Source organism: Anabrus simplex, chromosome 6 (genome assembly GCF_040414725.1).
Source record: "Anabrus simplex isolate iqAnaSimp1 chromosome 6, ASM4041472v1, whole genome shotgun sequence".
Lineage (NCBI taxonomy): Eukaryota > Metazoa > Arthropoda > Insecta > Orthoptera > Tettigoniidae > Anabrus > Anabrus simplex.
Window position 1 is genome coordinate 52,887,472 of NC_090270.1, and position 27,225 is coordinate 52,914,696.

Here is a 27,225-nt window from a genome sequence, read left to right on the forward strand (position 1 = left end):
GTACAACTAGGCAACCATCCTCTATATAACACTAATCAGAGGGAAAAATGGAAGGGGTCCGACACTTCGAAAAATGAAGATATCGGCCAAAGGAAGGCAAGGGCCATGAAGGGCGTGAAAATGAAAGACTCCCTAGCCCTCGCAAACCTAATAGCGTCGGGGTCGGAAAAGAACAAGAGTTGACCAAGAGAGGTCGGATAGGATAGATGAAAGTGAGGAGCCTGACACAAGTAAGTGGAAGCAATGCCAGGACTCAGCTAAGGGCCCCGTGGTCGCCAACCCACGCTCCAAAGTTCAGAGCCCCTGGGGCCTCTTTTAGTCGCCTCTTACGACAGGCAGAGGATACCATGGGTGTTATTCTACCGCCCCCACCCACAGGGGGATAAAATCCCCGACCCAGCCAGGAATCGAACCCGAGATCCTCTGAACCGAAGGCCAGTATGCTGACCATTCAGCCAATGAGTCAGACATAGTTATCTTGTACAAGGGAAAGCATGTCTGCCATTTTCCAGTAAATTTATCAGAAGCCTAACCTTAACATAAGGGGGTGATTATTATTTCAAGAAAAGTACAACGGGGTAACTGTCTTCTCTCAACACATATCAGAAGGAAAATGGAAGAGTTCTGACACTTCAAAGAATAAAATTATTGGCAAAAGGAAGGGAAAGAGTGGTGGTGGTGGTGATTATTGTTTTAAGAGGAAGTACCACTAGGCAACCATTCTCTATATAACATTAATCAGAGAGAAAAAAAATGGAACAGATGCAACATTTCGAAAAAAAAAAAAGAAAGAAAAGATATTGGCCAAGGAAAGAGAAGGCCATGAAGGGCGTGAAAATGAAAGATTCCCTAGACCTCGAGTGCTCTAATACCGTCGGGGTTGGAAAATAACAAGAGTTGTCCAAGGGAGGTCGGATAAGATAAATGAAAGTGAGGAGCCTGGCACAAGTAAGTGGATGCAATGCCAGGACTCAGCGGTTGCCAACCCACGCGTCCAAGTTCAGAGCCCCTGGGGCCCCTTTTATTCGCCTCTTACAACAGGCAGGGGATACCGTGGGTGTTATTCTACTGCCCCCCACCTACAGGGGGAAGGAAGGGAAAGATCATAAAAGGTGCAAAAATGAAATACTCCCCAGGCCTTGCAAGCCTAATACCATCGAGGTCAGAAGAGAACAAGAGTTGATCAAGGGAGGTCGCATAGAACAGGTGAAAGTGAGCCTGGCACGAGTAAGTGGAAGCAATGCGAGACTCACCTAGGAGAACCATGGTTGCCAGCCCATGCTCAGAAGTTCAGAGTCCCTCGCCACTTTTTTTGTGCTTCTTGTGACAAGCAGGGGATACAATGGATGGAGTACCCACCGGGGTACTTAAGTAAGGTCAGATTAACTTTGAGATAGGATGAGCAATGTTGGACCAAGTCCAGCACGGGACCCCAAAGGGTGAGTGACACTATCACCTCAGTCCCGTTCCTAGCCCGTTTGCTCACACCAGTATGATAAGTTGCTAGGCAGAGATAACTGGAGTCAGTAAATGTGGCGCAATATCTGAAACTTTTAAAACCGGAACAATTACAGTCAATTGTTATTTTGTTCCATTTCGTAAATTTTGTTGAGAAGAAACCATTTTAGGATGATGACTTAAAGCAGTAAAAGTATTGTACTTGTGCCAACTTGCGTAGCTGGTATTTGGCAGAAATTTGTTTTCATCTGGGCTGTTTGAATGTGGTCATACTTGTAAGGAATATCTATGTATTATTTATGATAAATTGGACTTTCTCGGGATCGTTGAGTGAGGTGGATAGATTAGCTTCCCTTATACAGGATATCCCATCTAAGTTTTTCACCTCAAATATCTTTCAACTAGTTGAAGATAGCAGTAAGTGGTTTTTCACCTTGGTGAATAACAATAAGGAGCATGTGAGTGAAGGTGCAATATGTGTCCCATGCTTTGATAAGCGCCAAGGCAGCAATACCAAGTTATTGTAATACCAAGTTATTGTTCTTAAATGGTACTATACCTATTTTTGTCACATACAGTATATAGTTGTTTGTTGGCAGCCACATTCATTGATGAAATTTTTCCCATAGTCAGACGTGTAGCACTGGTGAGAAGGAGTATTAAAGAGAGTGCATTTTCAGCTGTAGCACCACCATTCTGAACATTGACGGCTCGGTGATGGTAGTATGCCAGAGGTGGTTTGTATGTTCACTATCAACATGTTGTATGAGTCATGCATAGGCCTTGTCTTCTTGACTTTTGGGCTTCAATCTCCTGACATATATGAGAATGGCACTCACGAGTATTGAAGAGTCCGACTGTAGAAATAATTACATCGCTAAATGTGGCTGCTTGGTGGTGTAGTGGTGATTCATGTTTTAAGAGGAAGAAAAAGAAAGGGAAGAGGCACAAAGGGCATGAAAATGAAAGACTCCATAGACCTAACAAACCTAATACTGTTGGGGCTGAAGGTGAACAAGAGTTGAACGAGGGGCTCAGATAGGAGTATGAAAGTGAGGTGACTGGGACAACTAAGTGCAAGCAATACCACACTCGGCTAGAGGCCTGTGGTCGCCAAATTGATGCTCCCAAGATCGGAGCCCTTTGGGTTCCTTTACAGTGCCTCTTACAACAGGAGGGAGAAATATGGCTACCTGTGATACAAATGGGTACAGTTCCATTTCAGTGCTTATTAAAGCATGGGAGACACACTGCACATTCTTTCATGTGATATTTATTGTTATTAATGTAGGTAGTAAACTTGTGTCCTCATCCCAAAGTGGTGCAGCTCTTTTTAGGCACACCCTCAATGGAGGTGAGCTGCATGTACCATTTCAACCATGTACCAGCCCTCCTGCCATTCTTAAATTTTTGGCTGTACCAGGAATCGAATCCAGGCCTCCGAGGACATCAGCTAATAGTGCTAACCATTATGCTACGGAGGTGGACATTAATGTAGGTGAAAACTACATTGTCGGTATCTTCAACTACTCAGGAAATATTTGAGGTGAGAAACTTAGGTGGACCATCCTGTATAACTAGAGTTATGCCTTTTTAACTGATTACTGGATCTGTGGGTAGAAGGAAGAAGTTCTTGAAGAATGTCAGGCTTCCAATACCGATAGTAGATCATCCATAGTTCTAATGCCTCACAATGGGTATAAAACAAGCATGCTTCCATCTAGTCAAAGCAACCAAATGGTTTGAAGTTTCAAGAATAACTACGGTATTGGAGGTGAATTCTAGGTACAGTGGACCCGTTACAACTCTGCTGCTGAGTAGCTGTGGCCTTTCTAAGAATTTGAAGGGTCAAGCAAGTGTGATCACTGCTATTCCAGTTTGAATGACATTTTCTGCGAAGTTGGCCAACCTTACAAGTAGCGCTTTCTTCACACTAGTGCTATAAATTCGAGAAACATTTTTGCAAAGCCTATGAGAATGTCATTCTTTTTTCACCCTCTTCCATGAACCACTAATGTTGCACAATGGCTTAGTTATAATGTGTGGGTACTGTACTGGTACCTAACTTTTCAGCCACAACCAGATGGCCCAGAAGATGACTTTCCTCCAATAAAGATATTTTGAATAATCCATAAATATTTTTTCCTGCTTTTCCAGGCTATGTCAGAGTGTTCAAAGAAAGAGAAATCGTTATGTTCTCCAGGAGGTCGGACTTCTCCCAATATTGGTCCATTTGAGTACAAATCCAAAGATGAACAAAAGAATGAAGAGCAGAGTACAAGAGACTTAGGAACCAATACTGGGGATGACAGCAGTTATTCATCCATTTACTCTTTCCTCAGAACAGAAAAATCTGATGAAAGTATGAGGAGTATGCTTGGTGATAAGAAGAATCATTTGTACCCATACAAAACAGAGGTAAGACTTAATAGATGTTAATGTTTAATTAAAGTTGGCAGTTGTCTTAGTTATGGAAGAGAAAATTTTGAGAAAGTTTTGCAACTGTATTATTGAAATAGTTCATTTTTCCACAATCTGGAATTTATCTAGAAACCTTCACATTTCAAACCCAGCAAGTTTCGCGCAGCTATGAACTTGCATTCTGCAGATGGTGGGTTTGAACCCTAATGTTGGCAGCCCTGAAGGTGATTTTCGTGGTTTCGCATTTTCACACCAGGCAAATGCTGGGAATGTTCCTTAATTAAGGCCACGGCCGCTTCCTTCCCACTCCTAGCTCTTTCCTGTCTCTTTGTGGCAATAAGACCTATCTATGTCAGTGTGGCATAAAGCAAAATGTAAAAAAAAATAAAATAAATCACATTTCAAATATAGCCGTGAAATCTACAGTTCATTAGCACTTTAAATCTTAGAGAACTAAGATGCAGTCCGTTATTCAGTGGCTTGTAATTTAGTTATGCTGGAAGAATGGCAAAACCAAACACTAAATGTGTCACCAGATATCTTCTATGTTGGTTCATTTTTTTCTGTCTGTGTGGTAGTGGTGGTTAAAGTCATTACTTTGATGTATCGGCAACAACTGTGGCAGTGACACAAATGTAACAGCCCCAAAATGTCTTGTGAAACATTTTATCCTGTTGTTGGTTGGAAGAGTCGCTCTTACTTCCAAAATGGGAGGACGTGACGTGCGCTGGCCTATACGCAACCAGTAGTAAAGGGCTGTTATCGCTGTCACCCAATGATTTATTGTGTTACACAAGCAGGTCAAGGGGAATGTATGAAATATTTCTGTGACACATTGTGCAAAAAGCATATTACTTCCATGTTTCAAGTGTATTACATTAGATTTACAAATAAGTTTACACTTCAAAATAAATAGTAACTAAAATTTAAAACATGGTGTAAAGAAAAACACCTGAAAACTATCAGAGAACCAACATATTTACACTCTCCACCATTAGTCACAAGAGCAATAACCTGTGAGCCTGCTTTGATTGAAGGTGAATGTTGGATAAAGACAGGTTGGAATGCCATGACCAGGTCATGAATGCAAATGCATTGACACCTAGTAACAAGCCTGCAACTCTTTTCTATGCCTGACTTGCCAAATAAATGTAGCACCTCCACGAAATGGTTATCAGTTGGTCGGGCTGAGTGGCTCAGACGGTTGAGGTGCTGGCCTTCTGACCCCAACTTGGCATGTTCGATCCTGGTTTAGTCCGGTGCTATATGAAGGTGCTCAAATACGTCAGTCTCGTGTCGGTAGATTTACTGGCATGTAAAATAATTCCTGTGGGACTAAATTCCGGCACCTTGGCATCTCCAAAAACCGTAAAAGTAGAGTTAGTGGGATGTAAAGCAGATGACATGATTAAGGTTACCAATTGCACGTTTGTGACAAAATATTGAATTGAGCAAGTTGGCTACACAGTTTGGGACACACAGCTGATAGCTCGTATTAGGAGATGGTAGGTTTGATCACCACTGTCGGCAGCCCTGAAGAGGGTTTTCCATGATTTCCCATTTTCACACCAGGCAAATTTTGGGGCTGTATCTTAAGGACATGATCATGTCCTTCCTAATACCAGCCCTGTCCTATACCATTGTCATAATAAGACCTGTCTGTGTCGGTGCGACGTAAAACAAATTGCACCAGGTGAGTTGGCCGTGCAGTTAGGAGCGTGCAGCTGTGAGCTTGCATCCGAGAGATAGTGGATTCGATTCTTACTATCGGCAGCCCTGAAGATGGTTTTCCGTGGTTTCCCATTTTCACACCAGGCAAATGCTGGGGCTGTACCATAATTAAGGCCACAACCGCTTCCTTCCAACTCCTAGGTCTTTCCTATCCCATCATTGCCATAAGACCTATCTGTGTCGGTGTGATGTAAAGCCACTAGCAAAAAACAAATTGCAAGAAAAATAAATATGGCAACCTGTTACTTTCAGAATTTACTTACAGTGCATGACAGTGATAAGACTTTTTTGTTTGTTTTTAATATCTGAAGCCATCTCTTTTCAGTTTCAGTCAATTTATAATGGTTAGGTTTTTCATCAATCCCTGAAACTAATTTTGAATAATAAATTTATAAACTAGGTGAAAAATAAAACGTATGGTAACAGTATTATAGTTGGAAAATAAACAACTGTTTCATTCTTGAAAGAACATCATCAGATTCTATCAAATCACACTCAGATATTTAGAAATGTATAAACATAGATAGATACAAAAGGGGGCTTCTACCACAGGGGCTAATGTGCAAGATGGCAGCCGCATGCAACTACCTAGTGCTGTAGCTCCCAAGGCAAGATGGCCACTATACATTGGTTATATGAGATTAAATCTAGAGAGCTATGGTACTCCAGTGGCTTACAACTTGTAACTTATGACCCATTAGTTTTATCAGCCTAACTTTTGGGAACTGTGGCAGGGGCTACCAGGCAAGATAGCTGCTGTACATTGGTTACATATTTGAAAACCTGAAACCTGGAACTTTTCTTAATGAAGTTCCAGATTGCTTGAGTAAAGAGAATCAGATTTCAAATTCCTAAGTATTTAAATATAAATAAACATAAATGTTTATACATTCTAAATATTTGAGCATGATATGATAGAACCTGATGATGTTCTTTTAAGAACGAAACGTGCCATTCTATTTTAATTAAGTTGTTCCTTTTTCAAGTGTAATACTGTTACCATACGTCTTCTTTTTATATAGTTTATAAATTTATTACTCAAAATTAGTTTGGCAAACTGAAGAACCCAAGAGTTATAAAAAAAATATATCGTGATAAGATTGTCACCATGCCAGAGTAACAGTGATGGTTTTGTATGCCTACACCTGCTGTGTGACAATTTCTGAGTTGTCCTTCTTTGCAGGCTTGTGCTTCTCACTATTATATGAATTCTCTATGTGATGATGGTGACTATGAAGGAAGTTTTAATATACAGTAAAGCAGTTGCTCATTGTGGAAAGCGAATTGAACAGTGAAGAAAGTGAATTAAATGTTTAGCCAACTGTTGACTGTAAGCATAATATCTAAGTGGAGAAGTCTTTTAACATTTATATATCTTGAACTATGTATAAAACAGTACTGTAAACATTCCTGCAGTGACCAACAAAAAATGGGGATGTTAACAAATATAGAATTTAGATATCTTCACTTCATAATGCACATTTATGTTCAAGAATACAATATCCAATCAATAGATTGTATAAAAAAAGCCTGGATTCAATTCCAAATCTCTCCAAAGTGTTCATAAGGAGTGAGAACATATGATACTCCTTAGTTGCAAGGTGACATTGAGCCTTGGTGTTATTCAACAGGAGTAGGCTGTATGCTTAATTCGGGTTTCACCCTTTTCTTACCCTGTTATCATAATCTCACATCCATATGAGCAGGTTACCCATGGGAGTCAAATAGAAAGACCTGCACCAGGTGAGCCGAACATGTCCTCGGACAGTCGCAGCACAAAGCCATACGCTAAAAATAACCAATATGTTATCACCTTCTGTGATGTATGTTTAATTTCCATTGGGTAGATGGTCATTATTAAGTTATTTACATTGAGCAAAAGTCTTCATATGTGAGCAAATCTTGTCACCCTATCCCTTCAGATACATCAGCAATGGGTAATCCTGTAAATGGGCATTCATCTTGGGTAGTTTTCTTATTTACATTGCAGATTTTGTTATGTCAATCACATTCCATAGTCTCAAAATTCTTCAAGTATATCTTCTTGGATCTGATAATAAGCTCACCGGACAAAAAATTAGTCACCCCTCAAGAAATCATTACGAGCATTGTTTAATACCGTGTAACTCCGCCTGTGGACTTGATAACCGCCTGAATTCGGTTAGGAAGTGAGTCCACAAGGTTGTGCAGGTACGTCGCATCCAGGTTAAGCCACTTGCTGAGGGATTTGATCCCGCAATTCCACCAAAGTGCGGGGATGCTGATGTCAGCATTTTACCTGCTGTTCCAACATATGCCTCAGATTTTCAACGGGGCTCAAGTCAGGTTATTTTGCAGGCCAATTAAGATGTAATAATAATAATAATAATAATAATAATAATAATAATAATAATAATAATAATAATAATAATAATATTGGTTTTTACGTCCCACTAACTACTTTTATGGTTTTCGGAGACACCAAGGTGCCAGAATATAGTCCCGCAGGAGTTCTTTTACGTGTCACTAAATCTACCGACACAAGGCTGACATATTTGAGCACCTTCAAAGACCACTGGACTGAGCCAGGATCGAACCTGCCAAGTTGGGGTCAGAAGGCCAGCGCCTTAACCATTTGAGCCACTCAGCCCGGCACACGATGTAATAGGGTGGGGCAGTGTTCATAAAACCAGTCCCATATGCATCCAGCCCGATGAAGTTTGTTGTTGTCATCTTAAAAAATTGGGGTTTCAGTAGCATACTCATCATGCAGATGTTGACTGAAAGGCAACACCTGATTATCCAGAATGTTAAAATAAACTTGCTGCTTCATGTTAGTGATCACCTCAGTGATGGGCCCAATCCACGATACAAAAAACACCTCCAAAACATCAAAGACCCACCTCTGACTTGAACCTGACCTTGCACACATCCAGGATGAAATGCTTCATTTGACCTTCGATGCACTCGATGATGTGCATCGTTGGAATACAGGAAAAAAAATGTGATTCGTCAAACCATATTGCAATCAGCTACTGTCCACATTCAATGATTTCTAGCCTATTGAAGACGTGCAGCTTTATGTGCCTGTGTGAGGAATGGCCTCTTGTGAGGTGACCTACTCCAAATATTCATTACATGCAGTTCCTGTTGCAGTGTTCTCTAGCTAACAGGCTGGGATGGACCTTCATTCACTGACTGCAGCAATTCCTGTCGGGTTTGCAAGTGATTTTGATTCACAAGCCATGAAACGCGTCTCCAGTCCCTCTCAGTCAGGATCTTTTAACATTTATATATATTTATATATTTATGTTGTGAGACTGACAGTAGGCAATGATATGATGATAAATGGGGATAAAGGTCAGGTTGTGAGTTTCACAAATAGCAAAAGTCCTCTCAGTTTTAATTACTGTGTTGATGGGGTGAAAGTTCCCTTTGGGGATCATTGTAAGTACCTAGGTATTAATATAAGGAAAGATCTTCATTGGGGTAATCGCATACATATGATTGTAAATAAAGGGTACAGATCTGTGCACATGGATATGAGGGTATTTAGGGGTTGTAATAAGGATGTAAAGGAGAAAGCATATTTGTCTCTGGTGAGACCCCAACTAGAGTATGGTTCCAGTGTATGGGACCCTCAGCAGGATTACTTGATTGAGGAAAAAAAAAAAAAGCAGCTCGATTTGTTTTGGGCGATTTCTGACAAAAGAGTAGCGTTACAAATATGTTGCAAAGTTTGGGTGGTATGTTCTGAGCTGTCAGTGGAGAGATGGCGTGGGAGGACATCACTAGATGAATAAGTTTGAGTGGTGTCTTTAAAAGTAGGAAAGGTCACAATATGAAGATAAAGTTGGAATTCAGGAGGACAAATTGGGGCAAATATTCATTTATAGGAAGGGGAGTTAGGGATTGGAATAACTTACCAAGGGAGATGTTCAATAAATTTTCAATTTCTTTGCAATCATTTAAGAAAAGGCTAGGAAAACAACAGATAGGAATCTGCCACCTGGGTGACTGCCGTAAATGCAGATCAGTAGTGATTGATTGATTGACTGATCTTTCTCCGACCACAATTCTGACTTTAAAGATATGAACTTCATTAATGTTTCCTTATTGAACTGAGATCAACGATAAGATATCTATTAGGTTCAACCTTTTCAATACTAATTCAGTACGTGTTTTTGTTACAAATACCTTTTATTCAACTTGGAAACTTGTTTTGACATATATATTGTCATCATCAGCCATAAAATAAATCACAAATATATATAAGCAAAGACATAATCTGTAACTGACCATTCACACCATGTGTCATAACAGAAGAGTAATGGCTTAATAATTAAATCTGGCACAGTGACACATTGAAGTAAACATAAAAGTAGGAAAGATCAAAATATGAAGATAAAGGTTGAACCTAATAGATATCTTATAGTTGTTTCACAATTCTGATGTCGTGTTTCATGGCAACGTGTAGTACACCACTGTTTGTAGACTCACTGAACAGTCCACTGCGAAACTCCAACAAATCCAGCAACTTCACACACCGTATGGCCATGGGCACAGCCAAACATGATTGCCTCTTTTTTCCACTCTGTCACATCGTTACATCTACCTATGTTGATGACACTGTCCGCTTGAAACATCAATGTCTCACTGATCACTACTGCCTTTTGCTCACGTAGAGTCAATGCTCATGTAGTTGAGAACAGGACTCGTTCACTGCACCATGTGTCCAGACTTAATGATCCTTCTGTGCGTGCACACTTGGGTGACTAATTTTTTGTCTGGTGAACTTACCTCAGATATATATTTTGAATCATCATTCAGCCAAGCTCCATCTTCATATTTAAGTTATGTCTCAACTTCAGCTATGTGCTAGAGATTACCGTTTCAAAAGCAAGAGGTAAGGTAAACTCTAAAGGATGCCCAGACTCTCTAAATATCAAGGGAAGATGAAAATTTTAATATATAAGAAAGTTAGAATGTGATTTTTTTCCCACCTGATTGTAGATTCGGCCCACTGTGCACCAGTGTGACCTGATTGTTTAGTTCACTTTTGCAATTCTTCTTCTTTTATATAAACTTGTTATTTGAAATTAACTTGTACTATATAACAGTTAACTGTTCTCTCTTTGTAGGATATGGTGTGGGAAAATAGTGAGAACAGAACATCTGCATCGCATATAAAACCTCGACCAGTTTTAAAGGTAAAGTACAAATTTTGATCTAATTTAATTTCAGTGTTTTTCTTTTTCTACTAAACTATCGGTAATATGACACAACTTTTTGCTCCTCCTATCAGAAAGTGGTTATGTTCTGGGTGTTTGGTTGCAGTTACCTTTTTTCTTTTCCACATGCTTTCTCAAATATTTATAAATGTATAAACATTTATAACATGTGTAAGCATTCTATGCTAGGGTGGAGAGAAAAAAAAGGTCTTCATTATGATAAGTTCCAAAATTTCAAATTCCCAAGAATTTAAACAGAAATAAACATCAAATATTTGAGTGTGATTTGATAGAATCTGATGATGTTCTTTCAAGAACAAAACATGTCATTCTGTTTTAATTAAGTTTTTTCTTTTTCAAATATAATACTGTTTCCATATGTTTTCTTTTTCAGGTAGTTTATAAATGTATTACTCAAAATTAGTTTTGGCAGACTGAGGAACTTAACAGTTATGAATTAACCGAGTCAAAACTAATAATAATGGGTGTGGTCTCCGGAGAGGCCTGGTGCAGGTCTTTCGAGTTGACGCCATATAGACATCCTGTGACCAAGCTCGATAGCTGCAGTCGCTTAAGTGCGGCCAGTATCCAGTATTCGGGAGATAGTAGGTTCAAAACCCACTGTCGGCAGCCCTGAAAATGGTTTTCCGTGGTTTCCCATTTTCACACCAGGCAAATGCTGGGGCTGTACCTGAATTAAGGCCACGGCTGCTTCCTTCCCACTCCTAGCCCTTTCCTGTCCCATCGTCACCATAAGACCTATCTGTGTTGGTGCGACGTAAGGCAAAAAAAAAAAAAAGGGTGGGGGGGCATCCTGTGCATCTGTGAGAATTGGGCCCTACCCAGTCCTCAAGCCATTGGAATTAACCAATCAAGGTTAAAATCCCCGACCCAGCTGGGAATCAAACCCGGAGCCCTCTGGACCAAAGGCCAACATGCTAACCATTTAGTCATGGAGCCAGATGAGTCAAAACTGAAAAGAGATGACTTAAGATATGATAAATTTTCTATTTTGGTTCCCTTAATATTGCTTCACCACTGTATACTAATCAAATAATATAAAGCCTAGTGCATAACCCAGCTATCCTTGTACATAAGTACTGTACTGAGTTTCAAGAAATTCTGTAAAGTCTTTTCCCCATGATCTAATTATAAACAAACAGATAGACATACAGGGAGACAGACAAAACTTGAACTAAATCTGCTTTCAATTTCTGTATACCTAATACTACATAAAAACAAAATATGAGGCAAGAATTTGAAGTGCACAGACAAAATTTTAATTTTATTTATCGAGGTGGCTCAGCAGTCTAGTTTCTTGGCTGAATGGTCAGCATGCTGGCCTCCGGTTATTAACTGTGCATGATTAATTCCTCTGGCTCGAGGACTGGGTCTGTTTGTTTTTCTTAATACACTTCTCTTCATATACATGTGTATAAACCCCCACATAAGATTGGTTTTAGAAAGGACATCCAGTTTTAAAACTGAACCAAATCCACATGAGGTACCAACCCCAATTGGAGAAAAAAAATAAAATAATGGCCACGAAGAAGAAGAGCAATATTGATTGTGCACCCTACAGTCAGATCATTCTGACATTGAAGTAAAACCCATCTTTGCTATTGTATTCAAATTCGTCTGCCCAATTATTGAGCCTTAATATTGCTTTCCAGTAGTGCCTTAAAACTCTCTTCAGGAGAAATGATGAAATATGTGTTGGTTTCTAAAAATGATTGTCTTAGACCATTCACTCTGATTTTATTCCATTTATTTTCTAGAGATTTCATACTATGAAGAAATATATACATATATATTTTTCAGGATCCTCCATGGCTTGAAGATGTTACTGTTACACCTGATCTGGTCTACCGATACCAGATGGATGATCAAAATCTTGAAAATGTATTGAAGAGAGATCTTGAAGCTTTAAAGTCTATTCATCAGGTAATTGTTTATTTTCATATTATCACAATTTCCTGTTAGTTAATGATTCTGGTGCTAGTCTTTATTTTTTATATGTAATACAAGGAACCTCATAGTGTGTTTCTTATTAGGATGTTTTCTTGCTTAGCACATCGTAAATTGAAATCCCAATTCCCAACATATTAAATCTATATAAAAATACCTTGCTTATTGCAACATGAATTTTTGCTATTACTGCTCAGTAGATCACATTTTTCCTAGCCCTGAAAATGTTCTTTGTCATCCCTTGTGAAAGGAACATGATTTCCAACATAGATAAGAGCCCTCACCATTGGAAGCTGGTCTGGGAAGGGGAAAGGGCATTGAATTCGTGAATGTCACAGGGTAAGTTGCACCTTTGGGAGGCAAGCAGTTAGCCTCAGGAATGTTCAGTTTTGCTTGCTTGTGCCTGTGAAGGGTAGCAAATATTTGTCACGTGATAGCCTACCTATGGATTAGGAACATAATCATGTGAAGTTGGCTAGCGTGGTGCATATTTGTCATATGATAGCTTAGTTATTGATACAGAAAAAGTAGTGATATTGCTTACTAATGAAGACAAAATTAAAATCCTTGAGGAAGTGGATTGGCATCTGCATCTTCAGGTGTGTAGAAGTGGTGCGAATGTTGAAACTTGCACCTTCAAGTTTTGACTCAAAGTCGGTTGAAGTTTTGTCGAGTTGAAAATGAGCACATAGCTGAGTGTAACTTCCATATAATTCATGGTTGAAGAGTTGGCCAGAAAACCCACTGGTCAGAAATATAAGGCTTCAACTAACATTTGTTTTAAAAATATGTTGACAGTAATATGGGCCCCATTGTCAATGTTTTCATATTTATTGTCTGGTGTTTTCCACATCTTTCAATACACTGTTATTTTAGAAGCCCCAGTGGAAAAGTTATTCATATTTGTTATCGCATGTTTTCCGCACCTTTTAATACTCTCCTCTCATCTTTAGAAATGGCAGATATAGCTTTCACTGTACCTGAACAAACGCAACATAAACCATAAAATGCATTCATGTTGGGGGAAAAAGAGCTTGTTCCATATCTATGTTGGATAGTTTTTATTTGTGTATTCTTGCTTAAGTTCTTATTCCTTGTCCCCTGCAAAAACGTCTTAACAAGGTTTTACTGCATGTATATTTTCTAAAATGAACTCCTATTTGGCATTCTGGATGACCACAAGGGTCCAGAACACAATTGGGGCACATACAAAAATTTAAGTACTTAAAATTACAATATCGATTTATAGTCTATTGACACAATATTTTAACATGTATCATGGGAAATATTAAGTTTTTAAAAATATTTTTACAAATGTCATCTGTTTCATTTTTGGTGATGCTGAGTTCTTTCAGGATAGTTTATTTTAACAAGATACTTATGGAGGGCTTTGGTACACTAGCCTTCCCAGAGAGAATCTGGAAAAGGGAATGGATGAAGAAGAAGACTTATACAGAGAGTTCCACTAACCCATTAAAATGTAGTTTTACGCAACCTGCAGTTTATAGACAACATAAAAATATTGGTCCCTCTTCCTATACACGCCCCGTGGTTGCCAACCCATGCTCTGAAGTTAAGAGTTCCTGGGGCCTCTATGACAGAGCGATAGAGTAGTTTATTACAGAGAACTGAATGGAGACTAGTACTCTATGGTACCTTAGATATGAGCAGGCATGGAGGCATACACTTTTCACGTGGTATCCTGTGGCATATCTGTTCCTCTAGATCATGTAAACTCCTAGCTGCTGCTGAAACCCCAGGTGGTCCCAGGCATGTTAGATAGTCAATAAATCTGGCCATTGGGCAAGCCAAGGAAGTGTGGCACTGATCTGGAGGCATTTCTGTGTTATCCAATCTGTGTGCGACAGAGTACCCTGTTCAAAAATATATCTTGGAAGCCCTAACATGAAGGGCAACACATGTAGCCGCAGGATGTCCTGTACAAGTCGCTGTGCTGTCAATGTCTGTTGTATCACCACTAGCAGTGACTGACTGCCATATGCAAACCAGCACACCAACAGTGGGGGCAATGGAACATAGCCATTGTTGTTCCACAAAGATAACCTGGTTCCAGTCCGTTGTAGTCCAGGTTTGTCATTCACGACACCATTGTAAACAGAGACGACAGCAAGAGGTGGGTGTCAATGTTAGGACACGTAATAGTAACCGCGAGACTATATTTCCTTCAGCCAAGTGCTTGGAAATGGTTCAGGCGGACACAGGAGTGTGTAATGATGATGCTACATGGATGGCAGACACCGTAATAGTTGGATGTGTTCGTGCTTGTTGGTGGATCAGAAAATCGTCTGAATGGTAGCTAGTTGAGGGCATCTTGAACCCTGTTTCAATGTGCATGCTCTAACACATTCTTTGGTCCCAACACACCTCAATGGTCTAGTCAGAAATGGATAGCACTTACATACAAAAATTGTAGATAAATGAGGTAATCCACCTAATCAATACAATATAAAATTAATACTTTATAGTTACTTAAGTGCGGCCAGTATCCAGTAATGGGGAGATAGTGGGTTCGAGCCCCACTGTCGGCAGCGATGGTTTTCCATGGTTTCCCATTTTCACACCAGGAAAATGCCTGGGCTGTACCTTAATTAAGGCCACGGCCGCTTCCTTCCAATTCCTAGGCCTTTCCTATCCCATCATCGCCGTAAGACATATCTGTGTCGGTGCGACGTAAAGCAAATAGCAAAAAAAAAAAAAATTTTTTAAATTAATACTTCAATTTATTTTAATCATGGTACTAGTTTCGGCCTGTTGATATTAAGCCATCATCAGCCATAAGGTCTTAAAACACTTAAGAAACCAATTGGTCAAACATATAACCAAAAGAGATATCATAATACTCAAAAATATAAAATAAGTCACTGTCTTTATGACGTAACACAACACTTGAAAGTATTGTGATCTGTTGGTATACTTCAAAAAATATAAATCACTGTCTTGAAGATCTTTGAATAATTTGCTGAACACTTGTATAAAATTAAAAGCAATTGGTGAAAATTAAGATAGAATAGATTGAATAGCCTATCATTGTAGGAAGTTCAACTAAATAATAGATCTTAGCTGATTATGTTATGAAAGAAAGGTAAATAGGTTGCGTAGCAACAACAAAGAATAGAATATCTAAATTATATTGTAAGTTATAAAAATGCAGGTGGATTACCTTGTTTATCTACAATAATTATATTGTCATCAATACGGAACATGAAAATGATACTCTGACATAAAAGAATTGTTGATTCAGCTTTCATTAGTAGAAGAGAGTAGTGCCTTTTCAGATTATTGATGTCTATTGATATCTATCTTGACCCTAGTGGTTGTGCTAGTGGGGAGTAGGAGGCAGAAAGACAGTATGACTGACCATGAGGCTGTGAGGAGAAAAGGTTTGATGAGAATTTAAAATAAAGTAAAAATATGCATGTAAGAGGTCTTTGTTACTTATTTTTTGAACTACCTATGTATGTATCTTATATATACTTGCAGAGCACATGAAGTGTTAATAATAAAAACATTATAATGTATTGTTGAAAGCAATAAAAATTTCTCTTTGCAGCCACTTATGGTGAATGATCAACTGAGCCAGCTTTATGTTGACTTGGAACTGGAGGGTTTATCTTCAAAACTGAAACTAGAAGAAGGATTTGCATCCAGTTTTTGTAGTGATGATGGTGATGGTCAGGCTGCAGCTCAAGTGCCCGAAGCTTCATCGTGTAAGGTCAGTAAGAGTTCTCTTTGTTATTTGTTACAAAATAACTAATACTTGATGGTTAATTCATATTTTCATCTTCACTAATTGGGGCTCTTTATGTCAGATCAAACTAAAGACTGTAATGCACCCCTTTTTTTCCCACCTGCCCTCTCTCTCCATACCTATATATACATGCATGCACACAACGGGCTGAGCATCTCAAAAAGCAGTGTTCTGACCTTCTGAGCACAAACCAGTGGGTTCAATCCCAGCTTAGTTCTCTCGTCAAATCAATGTAGACTTCACATGTTCATTATATTATTTTATATATATGGATAATAATAAATAGTTTAAAGGTATCTATAATAATAAAAGGAAGTGTTTGTTTGTCTGCCTGTCTGTGTGTGCTTAATGCCCAGCCAAATCTACGGCACGCAGAGATCTGAGATTTAGAACATAGGTTGAAGCCAGATTTTTCATTTTCGCTTTCGTTGGTGAGTTCGGAAAACGTGTGTTGGGATATGACAATCCAAAGTGCTGTCACCAAGATTAAATGCATAGATTCACTGTCGCTAGGCAATGTACATAAGGTAGATAATACAAGTCAAGGAGCCATTTTAAGTGCATGGAGTAGAAAGCCATTTTCGGTCGCAGACACTAAGAGCCACATTCAATCCGATATATACGGGAGCCACATTCAATCCGATATATACGGAAGTGTTTGTCTGTCTGTATGTGTGCAATGCCCAGCCAAATCTATGGGACGCAGATATCTGAAATTTTTAACATATGTGGGCACAGCACCTCACTGATCACTCGTCAGCAATCAACTTTTACAAGAATTACCCAGTGTTCTACAAATTTAAATGTCTATCTACATGACATCTAATAAGATGAGGCTGTCAACTACATGACAGAGCTTTTGAACAACTTGTAGTCAAGTCATCTGTAGTACCTTCGAACATCTTCGAACAGATGATTGTGGCACCAATTTTCCTTCTCATGTATATGAATCCTCCTTCCCTCTGCAGCAGGATACGACTCTCAGTCAAGAAACTGATACTGAATATTGTTGAAGCCACCATCATGAGAGGACATAGTAGTATTCATTCCTCGGATTCAAATCATCCTTTGGATATACCATTTCAATTTATATGTCTGCAATTCCCCATTTGTTTGAATTTCACTATGTGCCACAAAGAGGCGTAAGGGTAGTCGCTTAGAGTTGTCGGACTCCATCACGCGGGTGAAACCGCGGGCACTTGCTAGTTCATAATAAAATAGAATGGGATATGAAAATTAAAGAATGTGGGTGGAGGAATGGGTTGAGGGAAGGTTGAATATTTCATAGGTAGGGGATATGAAAATGGTTATGGATTGGATATTTTTGGTTAGAAGTTGTATTGGAAAAATATATCAAGAAGGGTGTTAAGTTTATCTGAGATTTCATTTACATTAAGGGTTGGGTTTTGCTTTTGGTCTACTGTAGTAAAAGAATGTCCATAAGCGGTCATGTGTTTTCTCATGAGGGTCAACTCTGAATCCCCAGATTGCAGGTTCGAACACAGCAGAGGTAGTTGGATATTTGAAGGGCACAAGGAAAGTCCAAAATGGACAAAGTGAATCAAATCTCAGCTATAGATCACCCAAGAAAGGTTCAGTTTACTGTGCCATTTGGTAGAGTAAGATGGAAGGCCGAAATTGATGTGCAGGTAGCCTGTATGTTTCCTTTTTTTCCCTCTGTTTTCTTTATGTAGCACCAACACAGATACGTCTTATGGTGATGATGGAGTAGAAAAGGGCAAGGAGTGGGAAGGAAGTGACCATGGCCTTAATTAAGGTACAGCCCCAGCATTTACCTGGTGTGAAAATGGAAAATCACAGAAAAACCATCTTAAGGGTTGCCGACTGTGGGGTTCGAACCCACGATCTCCCAAATGCAAGCTGATAGCTATGTGACTCAAACCGCACAGCTACTTGTTTGCTCTATATGGTGTATGTATGTATGTTTGTTTGTTTGTTTGTTTGTTTGTTTGTTTGTTGGATATTCAGCCCGAAGGCTGGTTTGATCCTCAAAAGCTCTGCCAACAGCTGTCATATATATGGCCTAGGCATCACTGAAGAGGCATACTATGAAATGAGGAGTGAGATAGTTTCCTGTTGCTTTCCCTACTGAGCCAGAAATTGCTATTACATATCAGTCTGCCAAGCTCACTGAAATGCATGCACCAACTGACCCTATGATCGACATTTTCACACCATTCACAGCAGGAACTGGCTGCATAAACAACAGCTTTACTAACATCGCTCGTACCTTGGTCACTTTCATATTATCAAAGCCAAGGATGAGACTGAGACAACTCAATGAAAGTAACAAAATTTATTCTAGCCCATACCAGAAGATATAGTGCGCTGTAAACACTACATCTCACCAGTAAAGGCAAGTCTGTATGGTATCAAATCAAAATGGCTGCACAAGTTAGATTAATAATGCCCCAGCTACCGTGTGTAAGCATTTTAATTTGATGCCATCTGGCTGCTTGCTCATCAATTTCGATGTTCCATTTTACTCTAGGGCTACTAGATGGCAAAGTAAACCGAATCTCTCATGGGCGGCGTCTGTGGCCGAGTTTTAATGAATTTTGTCGGGTAAACAACAAATGTTTTGCCAGAGATCTTTTACATGCCAACATCATACGACAATGGAATGGACTTTCTTCCCCTCTTCAAAATCAACTACCGGTGCCGGATTTGAATCCGCTATCTTGTGATCTGGAGGCCGACACACTATCACTGATCCACAGAGGGAGCTACATGTTAGTTCAGGCTATATGATGATTATTATTATTATTATTATTATTATTATTATTATTATTATTATTATTATTAAAGATATCTCCATCTTACTTGCAGTGACTGTGTGGCTGGATTGCTGCCAAGAGACAAGAGCTCTGACATTTCAGGCATTCCATTGTAATGGGTGTTACAGTTGAACAGTTAAAAAGATGATTTTCGAGAATGAAATAACTTCTTCTTCTTCTTTTCCTGCCGCTTTTCCCACACCTGTGGGGTCGCGGGTGCGAACTGCGTTGCACATGTGGATTTGGCCCTGTTTTTACGGCCGGATGCCCTTTCTGACGCCAACCCTCTATGGAGGGATGTAAGCACTATTGCGTGTTTCTGTGGTGGTTGGTAGTGTAGTGTGTTGTCTGAATATGATGAGGAGAGTGTTGGGACGGACATATACACCCAGTCCCCGAGCCAGAAGAATTAATCATAAGCGATTAAAATCCCCGACCCGGCCGGGAATCGAACCCGGGACCCTCTGAACCGAAGGCCAGTACGCTGACCATTCAGCCAACGAGTCGGACTCGAGAATGAAATAACAATTGATCAAAATGTCATCAATTGCAAAAGAAAGCTCTTACTTTTGTGTGTACTGTGGGCTATTATTTTCTGAAATGAAACTTTTCCTAGTATTTTAAATATTAAAAAAATATACTGTAACGGGTGTTATATGAATGCAGCCCACCTGTTGAGGTAGATGATGAAAATCAATAAACTCTGTGAGATGACAGCTAATAGAAATTTGCAAATTTTATTGCAGACCAAAGAAACTCTAGAAAAACCAAACATATAATTTAAAAAAAGGTCAATTACTGTTTTTAATGTTATTTTACTATTTTGAATGTAACGGGTGTTACACAGTTGACAGAAAACATTATAACTGAGCAAAATTGGTAAAAAGCTTATCAGATTAAAGGATATAATAGTGTATAAGGACAAATTAAAGTAAATTTTTTTGTTTAAATAAGTAAATTAAGCATTAGACCTCATGAACATCAATGACTTCTCAAAAATTATTCTGAAAATTATTATAAATTATTTATTATTAAATGCACATTAGAATCATACTTATAAGTAGAGAGAAAAGACAAAATCTAGCATTAATATTGTTAAAAATTCTACTTTCTTCATTTAAAAACCTCAAAAACTGCATCTAAACTTTAATAATAATTTCAAAAATATGTTCGTCACTACAGATGGCCATTTGTAGTATGGTATGTACTGGTCATATAGTTAAACGTACCACTATTTTTTGATAGTTAAAAAAAAACATGCCAAAGTTGCACTTTTCATGGAATCCATGATTTCTCATGATTTCTGGGGTACGACTTGTTGCAGATTGTGTGTTCACTTGTTCCTTGCCTTTCAAAATTAATCACATGTGGGCCTTTCCTGTCTTATTCAACACACAGCCGATCCCTTTCTTTGACGCTATAAAATTCCGCTTCTTGCATGCCTCAGTAATTGCAGGATAGCTACAGTTTGCTAGTAAAGGGCCGTAATGTAGCCTTCCCAGTCACCCAGAACACTGACCTTGGCACACAACCCACAGCAGTATAGTGACATCTGAAAGCCATTACAAGAGATCAGAAACAGCCTATGTACATTTGATTGTTCTATTTATATACTGTACATTCTGATTTACACGATGGTTATAATTTGTTTTGATATGTTGCACTGGATCATGTCATTCTTCCTTCTGTTAGCTTGATACCCTGTGTACCAGAGTTCTACTGCTTTTGTAATTCAGTTTCCATCATCTTTGCTAACTCTTCACTAAGGTTGTGCTTTAGCACCGATAACAAAAGGGAATTCTACTTGAATAATCTGTTCATTTTCCCCATAAACCGAAATTGTGAAAAAATTTAAAGTGTACTGCTGTAAATGCTTACTGAATGTTTAAAGTGTACTGCTGTAAATGCTTACTGAATGTTTACATTGAGTGATGTACTTTTGCTTATTTGTTCTAGAACAAGAAGCAGCATAGTAGTGTAGAATATGGCAGAATGGTGATGATCTTTGAGGAAAATGCTCCACTCCCTCCTCCTCTACAAAGTAATGTACCAACAGCGTGAAGTGAATGGCGGACCGTGACAAGTTTATTCATCGTTAATTGAATAAAACTTGTATGAAACCAAATATTGTTTGTACATACCTGTTTATTGTGTAAGCTAACCTTAGCACTGCATTTACTGTTGTACATAAGAGTGTGAGTGAAAGACAGTGAGAAGAAAATTGTGTTCGTGTGAAGAGACGTTTATCTTCATTCTAAATATTTATTATATTTTTACATTTCTCTGTTTGAGAGAGAATCAAGACTTTTTTTATTACCATCGAAATGTTTTTAAGAATCAAATACTGAAACTAAATGTAATTAGTCATGTAAATGTTAGATATTTATTTATGTTCATTTAGTTCGCAGGAAGTGAGCAGTTGAAATGAGCTGGACATGGCTTCTTGTTGTAAAATATGTTTGTAGTTTGCCAGTTCACCTTGTTTATAAATGGACAAGAAGTTTTTGTGTTGCAATGATCTATAAATATCAATGGTAAATTGATCTCTAGGACAAGGTCACATTAGTCATATTCTGCTCTTTGGTGTTAAAGAGTTGTTTAAATAACCTAGAATTTATTTCTCGATTTTTAGCTTTTCAGTAAACCTCATTTGATAAAATAAGTCACTGAAGTATTTTCATCAAAGCAGATCAAGACGAGTTTCATGAGAGGTTGTGTGTAATGATGTATCATAGTTCTTAACAAATACCAGAGCTCGAGAATAACATTACCTATTTTCACTTGTTTGAGCTAGTCTATAAACTCAGGTTATTTTGTATAGAATTTACTGTGCTAAGTTTCGAACTTCTCTTAAATCATAGGATATATATATTTAGAATGAGTCAAGTGACCACATGGAAGTCTGTAACAATGCACTGGACACATGGAAGAAATAGTTTGAAAACCTGTTCTGTATGAGATACCTGCCTTTCTATTGTAAAGTCTCTGATTGTGAAATTCAATGGAAGAGGAATACAAAAAATATACAAAATCACAGTTGAGGTAGTAGAGGAAATGGTAAATAAACTGCAGGGGGTACAAGGCAATAAGAGAAGATTAAATTAATTTAGAGTTGATAAATGTTTGCAGTAGGGTAAAGATAAAATGACAGCTTAGAAATCACTGTTTCCCTCAGATGGGATAACAGCATGAAGGGTACAAGTTTACCAGCTAGAATGCAACAGAAACTGTATCAGTTATTGAAGTATTTCTTTGATTAATGTTATCATTAATTCCTTTCATGCATCCGGCAGCCCTGAAGATGGTTTTCCATGGTTTCCCATTTTCACACCACGCAAATGCCGGGGCTATACCTTAATTAAGGACACAGCCACTTCCTTCCAAATCCTAGGCCTTTCCTATCCCGTCGTCACCAAAAGACCTATCTGTGTCGGTGCGACGTAAAGCCATTAGAAAAAAAAAAATCCTTTCATATACATTTGAGATAGTCTATAATATAAACCTATAGCTATTGGTACCATAATTAAATTTACTATTGCCATTAATGCTTTCACGGCCCGTACTTATACAGTATAATGTCTATAAATTTGCTATATTTGTGCATTATGAAAAAAAGGAGAGTGTGATCAATTATGAGAATGGTATGGAGGAAATGAGCTTATCTTAAGACCACAATAGGATTTTCAGGTTTATATTTGCAGTATGCTCTTAAGTAAATGAAAAAATGAATGAATGAATGAATGAATGAATGAATAGACATTTATGCTTAGGATACATTGTTCTAGAGAAGATGAACCAAGGGAATAGATATTAGCAGCCCTGAAAGGATGCCGGTATGGAGGAAATGTCATTACCAGTAATCAGAGGTATTAAACAACAAATCTATGGTGCATACAGCCCATTAAAGACCTTGGCCTGCCAAGATGACTGCTGCATAGCCAGATGGCCTGCAGATATTGGAGTATTACGTGGTCAGCGTGATGGCATCCTCAGTCATTTTGCTTGGCTTTCAGATACCAGAAGGCTCCTTAGTTGAACTCACAAGGTTGAATGAACCCTGTTCCAGTCCTCAGTCCAGGATTTAAATTCTTGGACTGGTCGGGAATGTAACTTGGGGCCTCTGGGTAAGAGGCAGGCACTCTATCCCTACACCACAGAGTGGGGTAAAAAATGGTATTGGACACTGACAATCCAATGATTTCTCAATTCAGATTAATTTGAGAAATAAGACAGAATTGTAATCTTTCTCTTGGTTATCGTACACATGGACTAGTATGAAAGATTTGAATGAATTAATAGACTGTATCAAAGACTTACACTTCAACATTTCAGAACTTGAAAAGATATCTTGGGAATTGGTTCAGAATCAGCATTTCAGGTACAGAAGTATCTGTAGTAAATGGATGGAAAAAGATTGAATTTCAGGTACAAGATACCAAATTGAAGCAGGCAGATCATTTCAGATAATTTACATGCAAGCTAATTTTCCAAGTATGGCAAATAAAATAGTGAACTCAATGTATAACTAAGAGGAAATGTTGAATAAACTGCAGTGGTAATCGTATTGCAGTATATTTACAGAAGAAAGGTTCTCGGTGAATGTTTTATTGTAGTTTACTTGAAGAAAATTAGTTGGTAGACTAAATTATTTAGGTATTTTTCTGGTAGTTGGATTGGTTCTGCTGTATGATATATAGAAACAATACAGGTTATATTCAAGATACCTTGTTTATAAGTTGGCAGTCACAGATACAAAATTAACAGAAAAGTTGCTTATGAAAGAAAGTTAGAAAAATAGAACACATGATATTAACAGCCCTGAAATGATGCCGGTGTGGAGGAAATGTCATTACCAGTAATCAGAGGTATTAAACAACAAATCTATGGTGCATACAGCCCATTAAAGACCTTGCCCTGCTAAGATGACTGCTGTAAAGCCAGATGGCCTGCAGATATTGGAGTGTTACGTGATCAGCATGATGGCATCCTCAGTCATTTTGCTTGGCTTTCAGATACTAGAAGGCTCCTTAGTTGAACTCACATGGTTGAATGAACCCTGTTCCAGTCCTCAGTCCAGGATTTAAATTCTTGGACTGGTCGGGAATGTAACTTGGGGCCTCTGGGTAAGAGGCACACACTTTATCCCTACACCACAGAGCGGGCTAAAAAATGGTATTGGACACTGACAATGCAATGATTTCTCAATTCAGATTTATTTAAATCAGACTGAATTGTAATCTTTCTCTTGGTTATCGTACACATGGATTAGTATGAAAGTTTTGATTGAATTAATAGACTGTATCAAAGACATACTCTTTAACATTTAAGAACTTGAATAGATATCTTGAGAATATGATTCAGAATCAGCATTTTAAATATAAAAGTTGTGGTAGATGGAAAAATATTGAATTTCAGGTACAAAGTACAAAAATGAAGCAAGCAGATCATTTCAGATAATTTACATGCTGCTAATTCTCCCAGTATGGTAGATAAGAAAGTGAAATCAACATGACTGGGCCCGATAGCTGCAGTCCCTTAAGTGCGGCCAGTATCCAGTATTCGGGAGATAGTGGGTTTGAACCCTACTGTCGGCAGCCTTGAAGATGGTTTTCCGTGGTTTCCCATTTTCACAACAGCAAATGCTGGGGCTCTACTTTAAGTGCGGCCACAGCCGCTTCCTTCCCACTCTTAACCCTTTCCTGTCCCGTCATCGCCAGAAGACCTATCTGTGTCGGTGCGACATAAAGCAATTTGTAATAAGCAATCAACGTGTACGGTAACTAAGAGGAAATTGTAAATAAACTGCAGTGATAACAGTATTATGGTATATTATATTTACAGAACAAAGGTTCTCAGTGAATGTATATTGTAGTTCACTTGAAGAAAATTAGTTTGTAGACTAAATTATTTGGATATTTTTGTGTTAATTAGATTGGTTCTGCTGTATGATGTATGGTAACAATACAGGTTATATTCAAGGTACCTTGTTCATAAGCTGGCGGTTGCAGATACAAAAATTAACAGAAAGGTTGCTTGTAAAACTGAGTTGGAAAAATAATTCACATGGTATTAACAGCCCTGAAAGGATGCTGGTGGGGAGGAAATGTCATTACCAGTAATCAGAGGTATTAAACAACAAATCTATGGTGCATACAGCCCATTAAAGACCTTGGCCTGCTGAGATGACTGCTGCAAAGCCAGATGGCCTGCAGATATTGGAGTGTTATGCGATCACCATGACGGCGTCCTCAGTCATTTTGCTTGGCTTTCAGATACTAGGAGGCTCCTTAGTTGAACTCACAAGGTTGAATGAACTCTGTTCCAGTCCTCAGTCCAGGATTTAAATTCTTGGACTGGTCGAGAATGTAATTTGGGGCCTCTGGGTAAGAGGCATGCACTCTATCCCCACACCACAGAGCAGGCTAAAAGATGATATTGGACACTGACAATCCAATGATTTCTCAATTCAGATTAATTTGAGAAATAAGACAGAATTGTAATCTTTCTCTTTGTTATCGTACACATGGATTAGTATGAAAGATTTGATTGAATTAATAGACTGTATCAAAGAACAGATATCTTGGGAATATGGTTCAGAATCAACATTTTAAATATAAAAGTGTTTGTAATAAATGGATGAAAAAATATTGAATTTCAGTTAAAAAGTACCAAATTGAAGCAAGCAGATCACTTCAGATAATTTACATGCTACTAATTCTCCCAGTATGGCAGATATAAAAGTAAAATCAACAGTAACTAAGAGGAAATTGTAAACAAACTGCAGAGATAACAGTATTATGGTATATTATATTTACAGAACAAAGAACAAAGGTTCTCAGCGAACATCTATTGTAGTTGACTTGAAGAAAATTAGTTGGTAGACTAAATTATTTGGATATTTTTCTGGTAGTTGGATTGGTTCTGCTTTATGATGAATGGGAACAATACGGATTATATTCAAGATACCTTGTTCATAAGCTGGCAGCTGCAGATACAAAAATTAACAGTAAAGTTGCTTATGAAAGAAAGTTGGAAAAATAGTACACGTGGTATTAACAGCTCTGAAATTATGCCGGTGTGGAGGAAATGTCATTACCAGTAAACAGAGGTATTAAACAACAAATCTATGGTGCATACAGCCCATTAAAGACCTTGGCCTGCCAAGATGACTGCTGCAAAGCCAGATGGCCTGTAGATATTGGAGTGTCAGGTGGTCAGTGTGTCGCATCCTCAGTCATTTTGCTTGGCTTTCACACACTAGAAGGCTCCTTAGTTGAACTCACAAGGTTGAATGAACCCTGTTCCAGTTCTCAGTCGAGGATTTAAATTCTTGGACTGGTCAGGAATATAACTCAGGGCCTCTGGGTAATGGGCAGGCACTCTATCCCTACACCACAGAGCTGGCTATAAAATGGTATTGGACTTTAACAATCCAATGATTTCTCAGTTCAGATTAATTTGAGAAATAAGACAAAATTGCAATACACTTGGATTAATGTGAAAGATATGGTTAAATTAATAGACTGTATCAAAGATATACATTTTAACTTTCAGAACTTGAACAGATATCTTGGGAATATGGTTTGGAATTAGCATTTCAGATACAAAAATGTCTGTAATAAATGGATGAAAAAAAGATTGAATTTCAGGTACAAGGTACCAAATTGAAGCAGGCCAGATCATTTCATATAATTTATCTGCTGACAATTCTCCCAGTATAGCAAATAAAAAAGTGAAATCAACGTGTAACTAAGAGGAAATGGTAAATAAACTGCAGTGGAAATAGTATTGCAGTATATTTATAGAACAAAGGTTCTCGGAAAAATTTTCCTGATATTTGGACTGATTCTGCTGTATGATGTATAGAAAC

General features: G+C 38.3%; 1 protein-coding gene across 2 annotated transcripts in view; it reads left to right on the top strand.

Moving 5' to 3' along the window:
* per (period) overlaps positions 1-22,687 on the top strand; it is a 99,059-nt gene extending 76,372 nt beyond the window's left edge. Inside the window, exons 19-23 of one of the 2 annotated variants that reach the window (XM_067149741.2) lie at positions 3,616-3,876; positions 10,731-10,799; positions 12,642-12,764; positions 16,360-16,521; positions 21,312-22,687. In XM_067149741.2, coding sequence (XP_067005842.2) covers positions 3,616-3,876; positions 10,731-10,799; positions 12,642-12,764; positions 16,360-16,521; positions 21,312-21,416 — 720 coding nt within the window. In that variant the 3' untranslated portion in view covers positions 21,417-22,687. The remainder of the gene's footprint in view (positions 1-3,615; positions 3,877-10,730; positions 10,800-12,641; positions 12,765-16,359; positions 16,522-21,311) is intronic. The other variant, XM_067149740.2, reaches the window with a different exon arrangement.
* The last annotated feature ends 4,538 nt before the right edge of the window (positions 22,688-27,225 follow it).